This window comes from Emydura macquarii, unplaced genomic scaffold, assembly GCF_026122565.2.
Source record: "Emydura macquarii macquarii isolate MOO-44397 ecotype Brisbane River unplaced genomic scaffold, CSIRO-AGI_Emac_v2 contig_306, whole genome shotgun sequence".
NCBI classification, from domain to species: Eukaryota; Metazoa; Chordata; order Testudines; family Chelidae; genus Emydura; species Emydura macquarii.
Window position 1 is genome coordinate 4488325 of NW_027130443.1, and position 21709 is coordinate 4510033.

The window sequence follows — 21709 nt, forward strand, 5'->3', positions numbered from 1 at the left end:
GCCAGCGACAGCCGTGGCATGTGTGTGCAGGGCCAGCTCCATCACAGCAACACATGAGGCAGGGGGGTCAATTAGTGAGGCGAGCTGTGAGATCTCAGCACTGCAGCGCGTGAAGGGACTGCAGAGAGCTGGGGGACAGCGGGGCCCTGGCTCCCTTGTCCTGAAGGCTGCGGTGAACAGCTGCTCCGGGGGCGGGGGAGGAGACAATGTGGGGAGAGGGGGGCATCCTCCTCTGAGGACAGTACTACGTGCACGGGTCCGACCCGCTACGGCAATGCCTCTGCTCCTCTGGCGGGACGGGACAGCCGGGTCTCCCTGCACTCAGCCCTGGTGCGCGCTGAGACGGCGAGGCTTCAGGGCTAGGCAGATAGCCTAGGGCTTGTGTGACCGGGCTCCTCTGCCACTGACTTGCTGTGAGATCTTGGGCAAGTTGCTTCTTGCATGTGCTTCCCTCCCTGCCTGTTGTCTAGCGGCTCCTGACGCAGGGACAATGTGTTCCCGAGCATTACAGGCCAGGAGAGCATCTAGTCTGAGCCCCACCTATCACGGGAGACTGGTTCTCTGCATCGAGCCCAAAGACTTTAGGTAGACCAAAACAATCCAATCCCCTGGAAACTAAACCCTTGCGATCCACAGGCAGAGCCTGGGAGGGGCACCAGAGACATGCCCAGATGAGCCCAGCAGGCGATCCACACCCACGCTGCAGAGAGAGGCAACTCCCCAGCCCCAAGGGTCCTGCCAGTCTGATCCGGGGGGAAATTCCCTCCCAACCCCAATCTGGCCGTCAGCATGACCCTGAGCCTGCGTGAGCGAGCCGGGCACCCACCTAGAACGGACCCTGTGTGTGATGGAGCCGCTGCATGCTCTTGGCATGCCAACAACACCACGCCGCTCCATGCCAGACGCGCGCCACAGAGTTAGGACGTCCTCTTACGCTCTTCTGAACAGATGCTGGTGAGAGTGAATGAGATGCAGCACAGCTGGCAGCCGATGCGTCTCACCGCACGGCCCGTTGTTTTTCACGGGTGAAATCTTGGCCCCTTTGAGGTCAACAGCAAAACTGGGGCCAGAATTTCACTCCCGAGCCTTCCAGACAGACAAGGGTGTCTCCTGTTCCTTCCTTGCTTCTTTATATGCAACGGGCTTTTAATCACAGACTCCAAGGTCTGAAGGCACCATCATGATCATCTTGTCTGACCTCCTGCATGTCACAGGCCACAGAGCCACTCCTGTAACAGGCCCCGAACCTCCGGCTGAGTCACCAGAGTCCTCAAATCATGGTTTAAAGACTCCAAATGACAGAGGCTCCACCAGTGACATTAATTTAAACCTGCAAGTGACATGGGCTCCACGCTCATCTGATTTGCATTTCTGCCAACGATCCTCTGGCAAATACTCTTTTCCCATGCAGGAAAAGTAGTGTATTTTCCTTCTAAATGTCATCGAGAGATAGACGGGTCGGGGATCCGTATACGCCGCAGAGACGGGCCGGGTATCCGTACACGCTGCAGAGAGACGGGCCGGGGATCCGTACACGCCGCAGAGAGACGGGCCGGGGATCCGTATACGCCACAGAGAGACGGGCCGGGTATCTGTACACGCTGCAGAGAGACGGGCCGGGTATCTGTACACGCTGCAGAGAGACGGCCGGGTAGCCGTACACGCCGCAGAGAGACGGGCCGGGGATCCGTACACGCTGCAGAGAGACGGGCCGGGGATCCGTACACGCTGCAGACAGATGCACACATCGGTGGTCTGGTCGAATATTGTGTTGCAAATAACAATCGTACCGAACAAAGTCACCCCCAAGACATTTTCCCCCATTCAGCCAGCCCTGGAGCTTGGCAAGCTACTCATTATTTGCAAAGATTGTTTCCTAGTGGGGGGAATAATCTGGTTTTGACTAATTTATTTCCACTACGTGATCAGCTCTAAGAAAGGGGGAAAACCCTTAATTTAGCTTTAAAAACCAGATGCAACTAATCAGAGGCCACCAACCCTAAATGCCGTAACTGCATAAGGACTGCGCTGTATCGCTGCCGGGCAGCTTAAGTTCACAATGTCTCGGGTGCCTTCGCCAGGCAATTCCAGTCCTGAGTGCGTCGGGGTCGCTTTTCAGAGTAATCTTAGCTCTGCATTTCCTCCGCTGGTAATACTGGGTAAGGGATAATTACAACATGCTCCTGGCGGTTTTTTTACATTCATGTACTTTGAACCTGAACTCCATTTAACAGTTATTTGTCTGGGAATGTGTGTATGAATATGTGCGTGTGTGTGCGTGAATATCTGTGCGTGCCTGTGTGAATATTTGTGAGTGTGAATATGTGTGCGTGTGAATATCTGTGTGTGTGTGAATATGTGTGCGTGTGTGTGCGTGAATATCTGTGCGTGCCTGTGTGAATATTTGTGAGTGTGAATATGTGTGTGTGAATATCTGTATGTGCGTGTGTGTGTAAATATGTGTGTGTGTGTGTGAATATGTGTGCGTGAATATCTGTGCGCGCCTGTGTGAATATTTGTGAGTGTGAATATCTGTATGTGCGTGTGTGTGAATAAATACGTGGCTGAGCGTGTCCACCAGTGCGTATGGGGCTGTAGATGTGCATGGGCGCCTATCTCTGCAAAAGACATATTCCAAATATTATGAAGCTCGTCAGTTTCCTTGCGAGCGGGATGATAAATATTTGCGGGTGCCCCGGGTCTTGTTCTGTGTGCAGATGGGGAAATGTTTTTTTTCCATATGGGAGGCTGCACAGACATTTGGCACAGTGGCATACTCAGGACAAGAGGCTTGGCACATGGTACCCAGCAGATTGGTGCCATCTGTCTCGCTTTTCTCCCAGCGAACACTGGGGCTGGTGAGTGGAGAGAACCAGCTGCCACGCTTGGGGAGGAATTGAGATGTGTTGGCTTCGGAGATGCCAGGGGAGGATCTCTTTGTTCGGAGCCGGCGGGAGATGGGAAAGGGGGCGTCACACACAAAACACAACCTCTCACATAATAAGTGAGAAAACCTGCAGCACACGAGGGCAGCGCGTCCCAGTGGCTAGAGCATAGGAGCCACATGACCTTTGCCAAACCACTTCCCCTCTCTGCGTCCCTTAGGCTTTAAGCCCAGAACCTCAAATTCAACGGAAGTTAGGAGCTGAAATACCTTTGAGGATCTTGCCCCCCCACACTCCCCCCAGCTCTTAAGAGCAGCGACCGTCCTTCTCCCTCGGTGCGTATGCAGCACCTGGCGACAATGAGAAAAGGGCAATTTCTTCCCTCTTCGTTTTGCTCCCTCTCAGAGACCAGGCCTGGGAAACTCTCCCCGCAAGGGAGCACGGCAGAAAGGCGGCTTTCGAATAGGAATGTTTCGGTGCCTTTGACAGCCCCAGGGCTGCTGCCGGTGCCCCCTGCAATGGCCCCGCTGTCTCCCCGCCCGGCTGCACCCCCCGACGCCCCCGTTCAGCGGCTGCGTTGCTAGCCCGGGCTCTCCGCTGAGTTCAGGTTAAGTACGGGAGTTAAGCACATGCCAAAGTGCCTGGTTGAATCGGGGCCCACAGCAGAAAGAACCGAGAGGGTTCAGCTAACGGGAGCCGGCCTGCGGGTGTCCAGCTCTGGCATGGAAGAGTCCATTCCCCTGGGCTCACAAATCCAGCCGGCGTTTGCCTCCATGGGGTGGGGGAGGATTCATTTCACTGGCGAACTGAACGGCACTCGGGGTTTTCTCCTCCCCTCCCGGCAGTCCAAGAACTGTAGGAGCCATAGGCAGAGTCCACTCCAGTTGGGCAGCAGAATCCAGGTCCAGGCCGGCTCACCCTGGCACTCAGAACTGTGGGGACGCCCTCTCTGTGGGGAAGGGCCGGGGTTGCTCCCTTCCTCCTCCTCCACTTGGCTAGGGCTGGGGCCGGGCACACTCAGGGCAGCCCGACCCTGCAGAGCGAGTTGTCATGTGGGGGTGGCCGTTCGGCCTGCGTTGTTATTGTAGGGTAGCTCAGGCTGGCAGGAGGGTGCAGGCTGTGTTGTTATTGTAGGGTAGCTCAGGCTGGCGGGAGCGCGCAGGCTGCGTTGTTATTGTAGGGTAGCGCAGGCTGGCGGGAGGGTGCAGGCTGTGTTGTTATTGTAGGGTAGCGCAGGCTGGCGGGATCACACAGGCTGCGTTGTTATTGTAGGGTAGCGCAGGCTGGCGGGACGGTGCAGGCTAACGTGCTGTGCCGAGGCGTCTCGACCCGAGAGCTGGGCGTGGCTGGGACATCCAAACTCGTTAGCTTCCCCAGGCGGCGAGCGGACCGGGCTGGGCACAGAGCCGGCCGGAGAAGGGCCCCGACCGCGCCTCTTCCCTCACTCCCCAGCGCTGGGTCAGTCCAAACTCCTCGGGGTCCCGGCCGGTTCCAGTCACGTGCTGCAGCTCTCGCCCTGCCCAGCTCACAGCAGCCAGAGCGGCGGGGCCGGTTCCTGGGCTGCAGGAGACGTTGGCGAGGCTGGCAGGGCTGGGACCACACGGGGATGAGGGGGGTTCCTGGGGTCCCCAGTGTCCTCTGGGGTCACTGCAGGGCACCAGCTGCGCAGAGGTTGGTGCCATGCTCTGGTGCAGAGATGCCCCTGCAACCTTGCTCAGACGCCTCCCTTCCCCGCGTGCGACGGAGACGCCTGAAACCCCAACGGTCAGCCCCGGCCCGGTGGGCAGGTGGGAGTCGTGACCGATCACCTGTATACGGGCAGTGCCCACGGTGGGCGAGGTGCTGCCCATGCAATCACGCCTGGCCCTGACACGCTTGCGGTCCCGGGAGACTCGCAAGGACCCAGGGAAGAGGCAGGCTCAGGAGGGTGGGTCGGAGGACACGGGGTCTGGCCACCCCGGCTCCCTTGGACATGGAGATATTAGGCTTTGTAAGAACTCACCCCGTGCCGTGACGGCACAAGGGGAGCCTGGACACAGGCCGGCCGGTGCCAAGGACTGGGGCGGCGCAGGGACAGTGAAATCCAGTTAGCTCATGCGGCTGCGTGTCTGCCAGGACGCGGGGCAGGGCACTGCTGGCAGGAAGCTCACAGCAGTGGACTCCTTGCCCGTTTGCCGGGTCCGGCTGCAGGGCAGAGGCTGCCCCGAGCTGCACGCGGCTGGGCTGGGGGCTCTCTCAATGAGCAGGCCCCCTGGTTCCAGAGGGGTCAGGACCCCACCCCTGGTGCCCCGGCTCCGGTTCTCCCCACCCAGCCTGGCCAGCTCGTTGGGGGGCTGCCCCATTGTGCCCGCACCTGGCCCCGATCACGCCCCGCACACTGTGGCCCCACTGCAGCCTGGCTCCCTGCGCCGTGCTCTTCCCCCCACGCAATACGCGGCTCCGCCCGGATCTGCCGGGCTGCTCCGGAGGCTCCAGCACAATTAATCCGGGCGATCGATTCCCATTACGCTGCCAAGCTTTTGACTTTCATGCATGACCTCCCTGGAGCCCAGTCCCGCCCCCGGCGCCCAGGCCCCTCCTGGTGGCTTTGGGGTTCTTGTCGGGGGAGGGGGCACGTCTCGGGGGTGGCTCAGGCAGGGCTGACGCACGCTGGCCTGAGGGGGAGGACAGAGGAAAGCTGGAGAAAGGACCCAGTGGGGAGCTCAGAGCCGGAGCCAAGGGGCGCGCGGGGGACTGGGATTTGGTTCAACGAATGAGAGCTGCTGCAAGGGCCACGTGCAAACGCCGGGTCCGGGCGCAGGAGCCAACTCACCATCTCGGGGTTCAGCTGCAGGGGGGCCAAGACGGCTCCTCCCAGCCCCAGGGCTCAGCTACCGCCTCCGCATTACACAGCTAAGGAAACTGAGGCACCGATGGAGGAAGGGACTTGGCCAAGGCCACACAGCAGAGGCAGGGAACAGAACCCAGGAGTCCGGTCCCCCACCCCTCTGCTCTCCCCACTGGGCCGCACTGCCTCCACCTTCAGCCGCTTTTAACCAGGCCTGAAACGCTCATCTCTGAGACGGGGCCAGGCCTGGCTGGGCTGCCTCTGCCGGGGGGCCTGAGCCTCACCAGCCGTGGGGCTGAGCGGGGAGAGGGCAACACAGGCTGCAGGGGGTGGATGGGAGGCAGCTGCACTCAGAGAAGGCCGCAGGGACCCTGCCGTGCCCTTGGCGCTGGGAGAGGGGCAGAGGTCCAAGGATCAGCCCGAGCTCTCTGCCCCGGCTCAGAGCCAGCGTAACCCAGCCAGGCTGGGCAGCACCAGCAGCACGGGGCATCGGGGGTGCCCGTCTCAGGGGCACATCAGGACGAGCGAGGCCGAGGGATGGAGCCACTGCCAGCTCCTGTGCTCAGGAGAGGGGCACAGAAACAGAAAGAGCAGCGGGGAGCAAAGGGAGAAAGCAGGCGGCTCCCAGCCCTGACTGCCGACCCGCAGCCCCCTGCTAACCCAGCCCTGGGCTCCCAGCTCTGCCGGTGCCCCTCACTCCCGACCCGCAGCCCCCCGCTATCCCGGCCCTGGAACCCACACGGCCTTGCTGGTTGACAGGAGCGATGGCTCCTTGTACAAACTGTTCCCACGACTAATCCTGCAGGGCCCATGTGCGCTGGGTGGCCCAGAGCCCGAGCCTGGCCCGGGGGTTCGGCATCCCCAGGCAGGTGTCCCCAGCACCCCAAAGCTCCAGCTCCTTGGCAGGGAGCCCAGGAGGAGGCCTGGGGGTTGCTGGCCGAGCAGGGAGCCCGGGGGATGGGCTTGCTAGGCTCAGCGGCCCCAGATTTAACTCGGGCACAATCCCCCCTTTCCAGCACAGGGAGGCGGCGATGACGCCTGGACTCCTGGGTCCTCCTCCCTGGCCCCTCCTCTGCCCAGAGCCCCGGGACCCTGCCCCCAGCTGCGGGCCACCAGCCCAGCCAGCGCGCTCATCCCAGCGAGATTCCACCTCTGCAGGGCACCGGCTCCCCTCAATGGCCTTCAGCCCCTGCCCCGCGCCCCGAATCCTGGCGCCAGCAGCTGGTGCCCAGCGCTCACTGGTTCCAGCTGCCTTCGCAGGCATCGCTGCGGCTCATCCGGCCCCTCGGCGCCAGCCCTCAGCCACGAGGCCCCTCTCTCCAGGTCCTAGGCTGGGGAACGTGGGCGTGGCTGTGCCCTGGGAGATCCTCTGCCACCCCAGCCGGGGCCCCGGGGTAACTGCAGCCTCCCTGGGGTGCCAGGCCGGGATCCCCGGCTGCGGTGCGTTATGCAGGCAGGGAGCGTGCCGGGGAAGTTCCCACGCTGGGGGGCGTCTGGGGCAAATCTCTGGGGTCTCCCACGGCGCTGACACCTCATTGGGGAGAGATGGGAGGGGGAGGCCGTGGGCCATGCCTGGAACCTGGGGCCAGGGACGCTGAGCCCAGCCTGGCTGTCGTCCGGCCCACCCGGCCCCGCTCTCCGCCAGCCCTTTGAAGCACGGCCCAAGGCTCTTGCCTCTTTTCTTGGCCTCCGAGCAAACAGCTGCCAGCGTGTGCCCAGGAGCTGCTGGGTGGCCGCCCTGTACAATAAGAGCCTGTCTTCACCTGGCAGAAAACGCCTTCCCTCCCCCCAGAAAAGGGGACAGCAACAGACCCCCCTCTATCCCCACCGTGGCCGGCCTGGAACGCAAAGGGGGGGAGACGGCACCTCCCCCCCGTTCACACCCCTCATGCAGAGTGGGGACAGGGAGCCCGGACGCCTGGGGACTCCCACCGGCTCTGGGAGGGGAGTGGGGTCTAGGGGTCAAGGCAGGGAGCCGGGGGGCACAGAACCAAAGCCACTGACTCTCTGTAACCTCAGACAAGTTGCCTCATTCGCATGGTGAAGACTGTTTCCAAACTTTCCGGAGGCCCCAGGGGCACTTGGAGACGGGGCCTGGTTCGAGTCTATCTCTACGCTGCACCACTCTGTGCCTCAGTTTCCTCATCTGTAAAATGGGACCAATACCTGCCCTACAGGGGCCTTCCTCAAGGACGGGTCACTGCTTCCAGCTCCTCAGAGGCCAGGTGCTCGCAGCACCAAGCCTTATGGCCGCGGCAGGGGCAACAAGGTGGGATGAACACAGGAGGGTCCCCTGAGGGAGGGAGGAAAGGCCAGAGGGGCAGTGTGGGGAATACAGTGGGGAGGTAGGTCTGAGATGGGGCACTGGGACCTTCCCACATCCCTTGGGCCACGCTGGGCACCGCAGGGCATGGAGGGGGCAAGGGGCAGGGCTTGCCCAGTCTGATCAGGGTGAGAACTGGCCCCCAATTCAACCTCCTAAAAGGGAGGTAATTCTCCCCCCGCCCCAGTCCATCCCTCCCCGCAGCCTGTGGGAAAGGACGGATCCAGATCAGACCCCCCCCATCAGCCTGTCCCGGAACACAGAGCCCTTGCCCAGGGAGGGGACGGGTGGAAAGGGGTGGGGGAGAGATGGGGAAATGGGGGGGCTGGGATGCTGGGCACTGGGGGAGGTGGCAGGAGCTGGGTGGGCAGGGAGAGGATGAAGCATCCCAGGGAGGGGCGGAAGGGGCGGGAGAGGGCCCAGGTCTCTGCCCCCCTGCTCGGTCTTCCTGCCTGGGCCCAGAGCAGCTGGCAGCCCAGCGCTGGGCTCAGCCCGTTATCAGCACAGCCAGGAGGAGGTGGGGGGCAGCGCAGGCTGCTCCAGGCTGATAAAGGGGGGAGACAACAGAGAGGGGCCCTCGCCCCCAGTGGCAGTCCAACGCCCTGAGCAGGGGCAGCAAGACCTTAACCCGTTAGCTGCCGCAGGGGCTGCCGCAAAATGCCCAGCTCCCTGCTTCCCTCTCCCCCCACGGCCTAGCCCCGGGCCCAGTTCTCAGCCACGGCCCTGGCAGGAGACCCCTTGGGGCCTGGCCAGGCCTTGGTCCCTCCCTGGGGGTGCCCCGTGGCCCCAAGGCCACAGTTGGGGGGGTCTGTTGAGAGTGAGGGGCACCAGGAGAGCTGTGCTGGGGAAGGGGAGGCAGGGCTGGGACGGGCTGGGGGGGAGGATCAGGGAGCCGTGGCAGGGCCTGTGCTGGGATTTTGCCCACTGGCCAGCTCCCCGCAGCCTGGTTTCACCAAAGGGTTTTGCTCCAAGGACAGGGTGCTGGGCAGCAGAGCAACGCAAGGATGCCCGCGAGCTCCTCGCCCACAAGCCCCCTGGCTCCAGCCTTCGCTTCTTGCTTTTACGAGCCTAAAACTTTCAAGCAAGTTCATGTAAATGGACGAGCTGAGAGCTGCCAAGCGGGGCCTGGCTGGCTGGGAGGCGGGGGCTGGGACAGGCAAGGGGCCGTGATATCTGGGCCGTCCCCCACACAAAGATATGGGGACACCAAACGGACAAGCAGAGCAAGGAGTTCAGAACCACCGCAGCCTGGGATGAGCTGTGGGACTCCCTGCTGCAGGAGACAACAACTAGGCCAGGCATTTTGTGTTCCAGGTAATTCAATGAGCTCTAGAGATGCAAGCTAAGGTAATACACCCTGGCCCAGCCAATGCTCCCTGATCCCCGGCTAGTTCAACCTCGGGCTCCCCCCACAGCTGTACCGTATCTCGGGGTTCGCTCTCTCTCCCCTCCCCCATGCAAAGGACAGTACAGCCAGTCCACTGCAGCAGAGGTTGTGATGATTTTGAATCATCTCTTTCTGGGGCAGCTTGGCCTAGTGGCTAGTGGACTGGAACTCAGGAGACCTGGGTTCAGTCCTTGGCTCTGCCACTGGCCTGCTGGGTGATCTGGGGCAAGTCCTTTCCCCTCGCTGCGCCTCAGTTTCCCCATCTGTGCAATGGGGATAAAGACCGTGATCGGAGGTGCGGCTGCTGCTGGGAGGCAGGGTGCTAGGCTCAGGGTGCATCTCCAGGTCTGGAGGTGGCAGTCTGACTGGACAGAGCAATGGCCAGGGGAGCAGGAGTCTGGCTTAGCTGGGAGAGTGACACAAGGCGGGACACAAGACTCGCTGAATGAACGGATTATACAGTGACGAAACTTCCGTCAGCACTGCTGTCAGCGGGCGACCCCCAGCACCCTGCCCGAGCCCCATGGGTAACCCCCACATCCCATGCTGTCCGCAGCTCTGCAAGACAGGCTGGAGCCCTGGGAAGACACCGGGGGATGATTCTGCTCTGGGGTGGGGAGGGAACGGAGCACGGCAGAGAACCCTGGCAACTCTCAGAGCACGCAGCTGAGCCTTAAACAGAAAGCTGGTCTCAGCCTCCACCAGCATCCAGCCAGCACCAGTGTCATTCACCCCAGTGCCGCACACGCAAACAGGACAAAGGGTCGACCTGGACCATGGAGCCACCCGAGCCCAGCGTGTTCGACCGCATGGCTAATTAGCCCACTCCGTTCCCCCGGGCTCTGGAGCCCAGCCCCCGTTCCAGGCAATCCCACCGTGGGGTGAGGATCCTGCGTCAATGCCACGTGTCCCTCTGAGGTCTAGTGGATGGAGCAGGAGAGGGAGAGTCCGGACTCCTGGGTTCTCTGTCTGGCTCCATCACTTGACTCACTGGTGGCCTTGGACCAGGCTCTTAATGGCTCCAGCCTCAACTTCCCTTTCTGTCAAATGGGGCTAATGACACATCTGCACCTCTGAGTGGGCTCTCAGGCTCCACTCATTAATTCCTGTTTACAAAGCGCCCCGAGATCCATGGCCACAGGGGCCGGGGTTATTCGCTGGATCAGCTGCTGCACCAGTTGCTCCAATTGGCTCTGTCAGAGGTTGTAGCCCTGCCCTTGACGGATCTGACAAGTTGATATGTCATTGCCATACCCAACTCCCAGGATCCCCGTTATCTGGACGCTGTCGCTGCTGGCTCAGCTAAACCAGAGGAACCAGGCTCCCTAGGGAGACAACGGAGGATCGGCCCCAATCCTGCGAGCACTGACGCGCACACTTATCTTTGCACCAATGGGGAGTCATGGGGCTAGGCCTGCCAATCAGCGGCTGGGCTCCTGGCTCTGTCACCAACCTACTGCGTGTCCATTGGCAAGTCACTTCCTGTCTCGGTTTCCCCTCCCACCTGAACGCTAATCCGGATGAAGGGGACGTGTGAATTTACAGTGCCATGGCTAATCCGGGGTAAGAGACTCCACATGGGAGCCGTTCCACCAGAGCTAGGTCGGTTCATCCCCCTGCAGATAAACCCTGAGTATTCGCAGGATACTCAAAACCCTTAAATCCCAATTTCAGATCTCAGCTACACCGGTGTCAATCTGGAGTGACTCCAGTGTAAAACCGCAGCGTTGCTCTAGGTTCGCACCAGTGTCAGTGAGACCCAAATCTGGCCCCATGGGCTTTGATCACAACCATCAAACCCTCATTTCTCTTGCCAGGCAGAGACCCCGGCCCCCCGGCCGCCTCCGTTCCGCCTTAAATAGGGACGCGGCGGTGCCACCTTAAGAGCCGGCTCGGCCCCTGACAGCTCCTGAGCCTTATCAGCTGAGCGCTGCAGCCGGGCGGGTCACGTGACACCGGGCTGCCGGGACCCAGACGTCTGGGGTCAAGGTCGGAGGCAGCGTGGTGGGGGCGGGGCGGCGCTGCCATCCCAGCCAGCTCCAGCAGGGCGGCCCCGCCCCCAGCCTGCATCTCCTCCTCTGGTGGGCGCCTGGAGTCTCCCAGCACCCAGCATGGGGGAACCCCACCCCCTGCCCTGCCTGCATCCCCTCTGGGGGGGCAGGATCTCCCCAGCATGGGGGGACCCCACCCTGCCTGCATCCCCTCTGAGGGAGGCAGGATCTCCCCAGCACCCAGCCTGGGGCCCCCACCCCGGCTGGGCCTCTGTGCGCTCTGGCAGCACCCGTGGGAAAGCACCACCGCCCCCCGGGCTGCTCAGATCCTGCCCCGTGGCTGGCCACCATCCGGCTGCCAGCGCCCAGCCTCCCCTGGAGGCCCAGCCCCGAGCCAAGCCAGGCTGCAGGAGCCAGGAGGGTGCCTTGGCAGGTCCCCTCCCCTCACGCTCACTGCAGGTGGCTGGGGTGCTGGTAGGCCTGGCTCCAGCCTCACGGGGGCAACGCCTGATTGACACCAGGGTTCTGGCTGGCAGCTCCGAGCACCGTGAAGTCCCTGCTCTCTCCAGCATCCCCCGCCCCCCCCCCCCGCCTTCTCCCCTGCCCTCTCTTCTTTGAGGTGCCCTTGGCAAACACAGACCCACTCCCACCCCCCGGCTCTCGCTTTACTACACATTCTGGTCTGGCTCCTTCCCCCCCCATGCGCCCGGAGCAGTCCCCAAAGCTGGGCTGGCTTTTGCCAGCCACCTGCACCACCACAGCCTGCCAGGTCTCAGGGACAAGAGGGCAGGGCCTGCCCCAGTGCACCTGCCCCGGGACACTCCTCAGAGCTGAGCCTTCCCCCTGCCTTCCTGGCTGTTTCTCGCGGGGGGAGCGAGGGGCTCTGGGGGAGGTAGGAGAGTGCACTGGGTGTGGGGCTCCTGGGGCAATGAGAAGGCTGTGGGGTGCACGCCGCCCCAGAGCAGGGGTTTGCATGATGGAGGCAGAGGAGCATGGAGGGAGGAAGATTTGCACCCCACATTTTTTGTTCTGGGGTGGTGCAGAACAGTTCCCCGCAGCTGCATTCCCCGCTCGCCGCTTACGTGCCACATTGCCCCCGGCAAAGAGGCCGCAAGAAGCAGCAATGCTCGGCTTTATGGAGGCAGAAATACCAGTCACAACATCCCTGGTGGCGCCCTCCAGAGGCAGGGCATGAAATTCAATTCGCTGCACCAGCCCGGCCCAGTGCGTGAACCATACCAGACACTCAGGGCACGTCCTGCTCTGGGACGCTGCGGACCGGCGGGCGGACCCCTTCCACGGCCTGGCCTCGGAGAGACCCGGGGGGTGGGAGCCAGAGAGAACCACAGGCCTGTCTGTGTCCAGCCTCCCCAGAGATTAATCTCAGCCCCCTCGACTGCGGCATCCACCACTCCCGGGGAGCTCCCACCCAGGCGCTAACTGGTTGAGAAAAGCAGAGTCCAGCCTACACAGACACCTGGGTCTGAGCCATGCTCCAGATCCCGGCAGCCCCCAACATTCACGCACTCGACACCCAGCAGCAACAGGGTCTGCCGGCTCCCCCACCCCTCACCATGCCCGTACCCTTGCCCCCAGCTGGCCGGCTAAGCAGCAGGAACACCAGCCTGTCGGGGGAGGGGAAGTCACATAACAAATCAAACCTCCCCCGAGGCACAAACGTCTTCTCCGATTTCCCCGGCTGAAGGTTTGCTCCTCTTGTGATTTATGGCTTTGTCGGATCCCCTTTGATGGAAAGGCAGCCACTGAAATGCCCACTCTGGTCATTATCTCTCCTTGGGCCGGGGCCAGGAAGCTGGGAGCGGTGGAGGGCCCCTCCCGTCTGCCGCGGCGGCTGGGGAGGGGAGATTCAGGGCACTAAGGCTTGTCCCAGACGAGCAGAGACCTGGAGAGCTGCTTCCTCTCCTGCCTGGCTCGTTCCTGGTTAGCTCACTGGAGCACAGATACTGGGAGTTCTGGCCTGGCTGGCCCCTCTAGTCCTGGAGAAGCCCATGGCACCCACCTGTAATGAAAGCAGCCTGGGCTGGGAAGGGAAGGGCCGGGGTCTCGGCCTCAGGCGGAAACCAGCCTCTGCCAATACACTGCAAGGAGACGTCCCAGATCGAGTCATTGACTCGCCCCGAGTCCGGCCGGGTCCTGATTCCTGACTTCCGTCTGGGCCCTGTCTCGCTGATTCTGTGGGCCCCACTCCCCAGCTTCTGTTCAGGTCCCAATGCCCTGGCCCTATGCCCCACGCCGAGTGCCTCCCAGACCCCCCGTCTGTCAGGTCTCTCACTGGGCTCTGGTGGGATCCCAGACACATGGCGAAGATGATCCCGGGGCTAGATCTCCTGCATCATCTGTGGATGAAAGTCTTGGAATCCATCCATGGCCTTGACTGGAGCAAACCTCACCAAATCCCAGCCACGGAGCAGCCAGAGGGCGAACGAAGGCTACTTCCCTTCTGCTGATAAAGTCCCTTGCTCCATCCCCATCTGCACATGGACCTGGCAGAGCATGGCCGCCGGCCAGGATGCATTACGCTCGGTGCTCTGGGATCGGTACGTGCGCTGACGGAGGGGAGAGGGCTCTTGTGGGGAACCTGGAGACGCTGCTAATGCTGACGGGAGAACGCGCCAACATCAGGCACAACCTGGAGGGGGAATTACGCAGCGAGCCAGCCAGCAAGCCCATAGGAGACCTTTGGCTGGCCTAACAAATCACTAACAGCGCTTGAGCTTTCCCGTCCTCAGAGTGACGCATTACCAGCCGGGGACAGCAAATTGCCTGGAGACAATCAGAACCGACCTGAACTGCCTGACACACGCCAGCTGAATCTTCTCTGACACAAAGCACTAGTCTAGGACACCTGGCTCCGCGCTGACCTGCTGAGAGACCTTGGACAAGTCACCTCCCTGCTCTGTGCCTCAGTTTCCCCCTCCTGATTTTTTGGCTACTTAGACTGTGAAGTTTTCAGGGACGGGCCATCTCTTAGGTCCTGCTCCTCAAAGGTATTTCCATTGAAATCAGTGGAAATTAGGGGCCTGATTCCCTGTTGAAGACCAGGGTCTTAGTCTTACTGAGGCATGTTTTCTCATGTAGACAAGGCCTCCTTCGGTGTCTGTACAGCACCGAGCGCAATGGCGCACTCAGGTCAGTGGGGCCGGGAGGTGCTACCATCACAGAAACAACACCAGCATTCCAACACGCAGGGTCCTGGTCCTCCCCACCCCACACAACCATAGGCGACTGCTGCATGGCCAGGGACCCATGAGAAACCCAACACCACAATCCTAGGTGTTAAAGCGCAGAAAGCCCTAAGCAGCTGGCTCCAGCCTCACGCCTTCAGGCAACACTGCGTCCCTGGGGAGATGCTCCTCGGCCCTGCAGAGCTTCCCCAACTGGAACTGTTCCTGCCCATCACTCTGAAGCCAGACCCACTTTTACCCCCAAAATCCAGGATATTCCCCACAGCCCCCTGGCTGAGCTCTGGGGGGGTGGAAAATCCTGTCCTATGTTTTTAGGCCAATATTTTCAACAGCAGCTACCAGCACTCAGCACCTCTGCAAATCTGGGCAGCCGGAAACCCAGGAACCCAGAATCAGTGGCCACCACTGAAAAGATGTTGTGTGGGGCACCCGATCTCTGAGCTCCCCATAGCGTCTCTGGGGCAGAACTAACTCAGATATTCCTGCAGCGCTTCCCCTCCTGCCTCTTACTGACGCCTCTTTGCACAGAGCCGGCCTGGCTGCCACATCCCCTTGACAGCACATATCAAACTTGCTGGGTCCTCTTGCCCCCAGGTCTGTTTCAGCTCTCACCGTCCCGGGGTTCTCTACTCCTTTCTCCTGGCATTTCACCGGCTCTCCCACACCCCCAGCCATGCCCGTATTCCTGCCCAATTCCCAGCCACGCAGTCCCGCCGGCTGCCCCCACGTTAGCCACAGCTTCGCCACGCGCTGAGCTGGCTGGCTCAGCGCCTGCCATTCGGGGCACTCCTCGGCATTGAACCCAGCCCTGCCAAGGCCGGAACGTCACCATCGTCAGGTGGAGCCGCTGCCCCCCAGCACCCTGGGGGGTGACACGGGCCCCCCTCCCGGCTCCTGGCCTCCCAGAGATGTGCTGGGAAGAGACTGTCCCTGGGCTGCCCAGGCCCCTACCCACCCTTCGATGCACGCGTGAGAACAAGCCCCGCGCGGGGGACGCTGCTCTGGTGCTGCTCATCCACACAGCTCCGGGGTGCACATGGGGATGGCAGCAACGGTGGGTGGGTGCCTAGGTCCCTTAGAGATGCATGGACCACTTTCCTGTCCCAAAGGACCCCCGGACTGCACACAGCCGCCCCGTCCCACCACTGCCATGCAGCCACCTCGTGGGCAACTCACCATGACAACACCCCCCGGCCGACAACCAGGATCTATTCGGGATGGGAAGGAGATGGCGCACTCAGGCTGGCGTTTACGCAGAAGGGATCAGGGCCAGGACTAAGTTTTGGGAGACCCCACAAAAAGGAGCAGGGTTGGGGGCAGCTTTAACCTGTGCAGCATTTGGTGGGAGAGGGGGAGGATTCGGGGAGCTGGGCAGATGAGGGCAGCAGTCCCCGAGGCAGAGAATTTGGGAGAAGCTGGGTCCCAGGTTCATCTTTGCAAGCCAGAGTCCCTGAAATAGGGAAGAACCAGGACTGGATTCCTGCCCTTTGGGAACGGACTCCGGGCACAGCTCCAGAGAGGATAAGAATCCGAAGCGGATTTAGGTGCCCCACGGGAGGGGCGCTGGGTACAACCCTGGGGAGGGTTCGGAACCTGAGCTGGACTCCTGTGTCCCCGGAATGGACCTTGCATGCCCCCCTCCCGTGACATCAGGACACACACGGCGAGAGCCCCGGGCAGCACCTACCTCTCTCGCGGACGAAGTAGGCCAGGTAGAGGTCGAGCTCCTTGACGGAGACGCTGATGTGGTGGGGCTGGACGCACAGGATGGGGTTGGTGCACTGGGCTGCCTTGACCAGCCGCTCCCCGTCCGTGCTCTCCAGCGGGATGCCCTTGAAGAGGATCACCATGACCAGGTCCAAGCGCCACACCTTGTCGGCCTGGCGCAGGCAGTCGATGCGCCGCATCTTGCCCTTCTGGTCGGGGTTGGAGAGGACGCAGCACGACGGCTTCTTGCCCGTGATGGAGAGCACGAAATCCTCCCGGAACTCGGGCCGGATGTCCTTCCGCAGCTTGGCCAGCAGCCGGGACGCCCACTTCTGCTTGACCTCGGGCTTCTCGTTCAGCAGCTCGTCCTTCACCGCCCTCTCCTCATCCTTCGTCATCCTCTTCTCGTGCTTCTTGAAGTACTTGCGCTTGCGGGCCTGCAGGTTGAACCAGGTGTAGGCGAAGGCCCGGACGTGGGGGAGCAGCGCCTCGATGAACGGATGGAACTCATCCTGCAGGAGCAAGCAGACAGACACATGCCATCAGGACAGGCGCACGGACAGCGGGGTGGCCAGGCAGGACCAGGACCCTGCAAGACCCTGGGCACCGCAGACCCGGGGATGTCACAGGGCTCAGCGTCCAGTGGGACCATAGGATAGTGCTGGGCGGGGGAGGAGCTGGACAGCAGGACTCCTAGATTCTCTTCCCAGCTAAGTGGTTAGACCTCGGGGACCGGGTGTCAGGATGCTGGGCTCTCTGACACAACTGGGATTAGAACCCAGGAGTCCTGACGCCTATCCCCCTACTGCTCTAACCACTAGACCTCACTGGGGACCTGGGACTCAGCACTGCTCGATTCCCCTCTCAACTCTGCAAGGGCAGTGGTGTCTAGTGGTTAAAGCAGGGCAGGCTGGCAGCCAGGACTCCTGGGTTCTATTCCCACCGCCGGAGGGGAATGGGGTCTAGTGGTTGGGGGAGGTCTGGAAGTCCAGATTCCTGAGTTCTCTTCCCCGTCCAGGGAGCGTCTATGCCCTAGCAGGGGCAGGCTAACCCCTGGGGGGCTGAGGCTCAGGGGGGCTGGGAAAAAGGAGGAGGAGGGAAGTGGAACTGGCGCTTTGGCGATCCCCTAGGGGGAATTTTACTGCAGCGGTTTGACAGAGCGAATTATTACTCCTTCACTATGGACACAAACCCAGCCCGGCCTCAGCAACCCGGCCCGGCCTGGCAGCGACAGCCCTGTGGTGGGGCCAGGGCACATCCCCTCGGGCGGCTGGGTCGCCTGCTAGGAACTCAGTCCCTTTGCTGTCCTGCCGGGAGCCCTCCTCTGCCCGCCCCTTTGGGGCTGCTTCCGCCGTGGTGCTGGGGGGGCCCAGTGGTTTCTTTGGAGTCACTCCTGAGTTTACACTAGACTTAGACCTGGAGGATTTGGGATGTGGAGAGTCTGGGTTCCCACCTCCGCCCCGGCAGCGGCCAGCCCGGGCAGGGGCAGGTGCTGCACTGGCAGTAACTGATCCCTCTCCTCTTCTCTCCCGCCCCGACGGGCCCAGACATCCAGGCTCAGATTTCCCAGAGGCCGTGCCAAGCACAGAGCATCCTCTGCTGAAACCTGTGCCCGGTGCCAGGCAAGGGGAGGATCGGCGCGGGACCAGGGGGCAGAGGGCTCTCGTCAGGCTGGATGGGTTCTGCAACAGCCCCTCCTGGAGCAGATGGCAGACTGGATCCGTGAGCCCAAGCTGAACTGGACTCTGAGATTGGGTCTCTGTGCCCACCTGCAGTGCACGGGCGTGAGTGTGAGCCCATGTGCCTGTGTGCCAGGAAACATGTGCCAGCCCAAGCACAGGGCCCATGGGGTCCAGGCCCAGTTACCCCTTTCCCAGACCACTGCAGCAGGACGTTTCGCCTGGCACTGGCCAGCGGCCGTACGATCAACAGAACCATTGTGCCAGCCACAGCCCATCCAGGGAACGCCCAGTATGAGTCACGCTCTGACTGTCTTTTTCCACTTGGCCAGTGTTTCCAAGAGAATCTGTCCAAGAAAGAAACCAAGAAAAGCACGGCCCCTCCATATCCGATTTTCCCATTTCGGAAAATCCTGGCTTCCTGGCTTGGGGGAAAGCACCCGTGAAAATGCCTGAAGGTGATTACTAGGTGTGAGGACTCTTCTCCCGGTGTGGGGGATATGAGTACGTTAGCGAGACCGCTGGCCGTTAACGAACCAGCAAAGCCAGGTTCCCAGCCGCCTTTGCGTGTGTGCGAAGGAAGGAAAAATCCCCAACGGTTTAGAACCGAGATGCAACCCAAGAGCCGGCGGGTTCTTTGTGCCAGACCTCCCTGAAATTTCGGGCGCTCTCTTTGCTTTGAATATGGCTCAGATTAAGGATAATTGGGATTGCATCAGGGAAAAGCACCGCGCGCCAAGACCGTTCTGCTATGGCAGCAGTTCGGAAATGTTTTCCTTGAGTCGCTCTGCAGAGCAGAGCCTCCGCTCAGCACGATCCCATGGCAGGAGGCTGCTAACCGCAACCGGAGCTGCTCCTTCTCACTCACTCAGGAGCCAGATCCTTCCCTTGCCGGCCCAGTGCAAATCAGGGGGGCTGGAGTGCAATCAGCAGAGCTCTATCGGCGTAAAATAAGGCAAGGATCCATCCCCCGGACTTTTAAGAAAACACAAGAACTGTGAGAAGCAGCAGTTTTGCCCAAGAATTTGGAAAGCCGTTTAAAAATTATTTTTCTTTGGACTGTGGCTCTGCTCTGAAAACAAGTGTTTTAAAAAGCAGCCCTTTCCTGCGACCCCCTCTGCCGCCGGTGGGGCTGCCAGCCCGGCTGACTAACGCAGCTTTCCCTTGCTTCTAACTCCCGCAAAGACCCCCCAGCAAAGGGAGAAAGAGCCTGAGTCTGGCCCTCCTGGGGCCTCATCGCCGGGACTTGCTGGCCACGTGCTGACCGGTGACCCCAGCACCGTGGCCATGAGAAACGGGGGCATCCCAAGCACAGAATCTGAAGGCAACGGGGGGGTCACTCAGGGAAGGAAGTGGCCTGCAAGGCCTTTATTACTGGGGACAGAGCCCAGCTGGGCTTTCAGATCCCTCCAGGGCTGGCAAAATAAACAAACAAACACACACCAGACATGAAAGTCGGGGCAGCAGGACAAAACAGCGTCGTTTTAGCGGCCAGCCAAGTGCTGCAGCTGGAGGCCGCCGGGACGAGACAAGGAGCCATTCGGACAGTCGTGGCCGAGGGTCGCGTTCTGCACAGGGTGGGTCCTGGGTCAGAGAAGGGGCTGATTTGACCGGCCCGGGCAGCCTGCGCTCTGCTCAGCACTGAACGCACAGAGCCAGCGGCAGGAGTGGGGCAGGACCCAAGCGCTGACCGCACTATGCCCCACACCCCAGGACCCCCGGCTCGCACTGGAATTGACCCAACTGTGCCCACACCCAGGGACGCGCCCCCCACCCGCTCACCCTGGCACTGACCCCGCTGTGCCCCCATCCCCCACAGCCCTGCTGCAGATTCACAGTTTCACTTGAAACAACCCCCGCTAAGCCCCAGCGGCTCAGGGCATCCCAGGACAGCGGTGCCTAGTGGCAGTGGCGCCTAGTGGCAGCGGCCTGACACCCCTATCCTGCCCCATTGCCAGAGTGCCTGGCCAGACCAGCTGCCCGGCTCAGGATGCACAGCGGGGCCCAAGGTACCACCCCGCTGGCTCTCTGCCGTGCGGCCCATCCAATTCAGGGCGGGCGGCAGAAGGCGGCAGCAGGGTAGCGGCCCGAGGCCAAGGCCAGGGGTGCTAACGCCCGTATGTTCCTGGTGCCCCACGGGAGTGTAGCACCAAGAGAAGAGGGGTCGATAGCGGCCTGAATCCCTGCTGGCCCCCCGGCCGCAAAGACAAGAGCCGAACAAAGCAGCAGCCAGGCCCAAAACCAATCCTTGGCTGGGCCGGGCCTGGCTGGCGGGTCTCCCACGCGGCCGGTTGATCACGGGAGGCACACCCCACCGCCGTGCCCCCCAGCCCCCCACCGCCGTGTCCCCCCCCCCCACTGTCCCCCCGTGCCCCCCAACCTCCCACCGCCGTGCCCCCCAGCCCCGCTGGGCCAATTCTTTCTCCAGCCAGGGGGCCACATCCCAGTGCAGGCCCCGGGAGCGGGGATCCCAGCGCCAGACTGGCTGCCGGCCAGCTGAGTCGCTGCCATGGGAGCGCACTGCCCCACGGCGCGCCCCCTCCCCGTGATACACGTGTGCCAGTCTGCCCCTCGCCTGCCCGCTGGACCCTGGGCATGTCCTGCACCAGTGCTGCCAAGGGGAGCGCTGACTGGCACATCCAGCGCACCTCCCCTCACACACCCGGCGGGGGCACCTCCCCTCACACACCTGTCGGGGGCACCTCCCCTCACACACCCACCACGGGCACCTCCCCTCACACACCCGGTGGGGGCACCTCTCCTCACACACCCACCACGGGCACCTCCCCTCACACACCTGTCGGGGGCACCTCCCCTCACACACCCGCCACGGGCACCTCTCCTCACACACCTGTCGGGGGCACCTCCCCTCACACACCTGGGCACTGGGGGGCGCTGGGGTGAGAGGATGAGCTCACCGCATGCCTCCCGTGCTGCCGTTCTCTCTGTGACCGTGCCCCCCCAGCCAGGCTGTTACCCCCGCCCCTCCCTGGAAAGAAAACTCCCTGGGGCCTTGGAGCCAGTGACTTTAGCGCTGGCGAGAGGCAGCCCTGGAGCCCGGTGCCCAGGAGTCACTGGCGCAGGGCCAGCGTCCCTCGTGACCAGGGCTCGGCCAGCCGGGGGCTCGGGAGCTCAGGCTCCATGGCCCATTTGATCTCCTGAGTCAAGGGGCCAGTTAGGGAAGTGGTTTCTGTGGGATTCCTGCCTAGATGGGGGCTAGACTGAGGCCCAGCCAGCTCGTTTCGCATGCAGGCCACCACACCGTGCCTCATGGGGACAGCACCCGGGTACCACAACCCAGCCTGGATTCCACGCGCTGCCCCGGAGGCCCCACAGCCGGTTCCCAACCCCCCTGGGCAGCCAGCGCCCCTCTGAAGCACAAGGCCCGGGGTCTAACATAGGCACCGTGCTGCCCATCAGCTGACCCCGGACCGACCCAGGCGAGCAAGAGCGCAGCCCCATTACCCCCAGAGCATAGGCGTGCCTGGCCTCACCCCAGAGATTGCCAGGCCAAACTGCAGTGGCTGGGAGGAGATGGAGGCAATGGGGGAGCCCCTCAATCCACCCTGCTGTTCCAGTCCTGGGCTCCCTCTTCCCTCCCCCGGCTTGCCAATATATCTTGATCCTGCAGATCTGACGCAAGCCCTGGGTCTTCCCTGCCTGCTCCGAGCCACCCTGCAGCCAGCAGATAAAGATTTTCTTTT

At 62.2% G+C, this 21709-nt stretch overlaps 1 protein-coding gene across 2 annotated transcripts in view; it reads right to left on the bottom strand.

The window, feature by feature from the left end:
• Positions 1-21709, bottom strand: part of NFIC (nuclear factor I C) — a 140216-nt gene that overhangs the window by 83642 nt on the left and 34865 nt on the right. For both annotated transcript variants that reach the window (XM_067557435.1, XM_067557439.1), the window contains exon 2: positions 16307-16838. In XM_067557435.1, coding sequence (XP_067413536.1) covers positions 16307-16838 — 532 coding nt within the window. The remainder of the gene's footprint in view (positions 1-16306; positions 16839-21709) is intronic.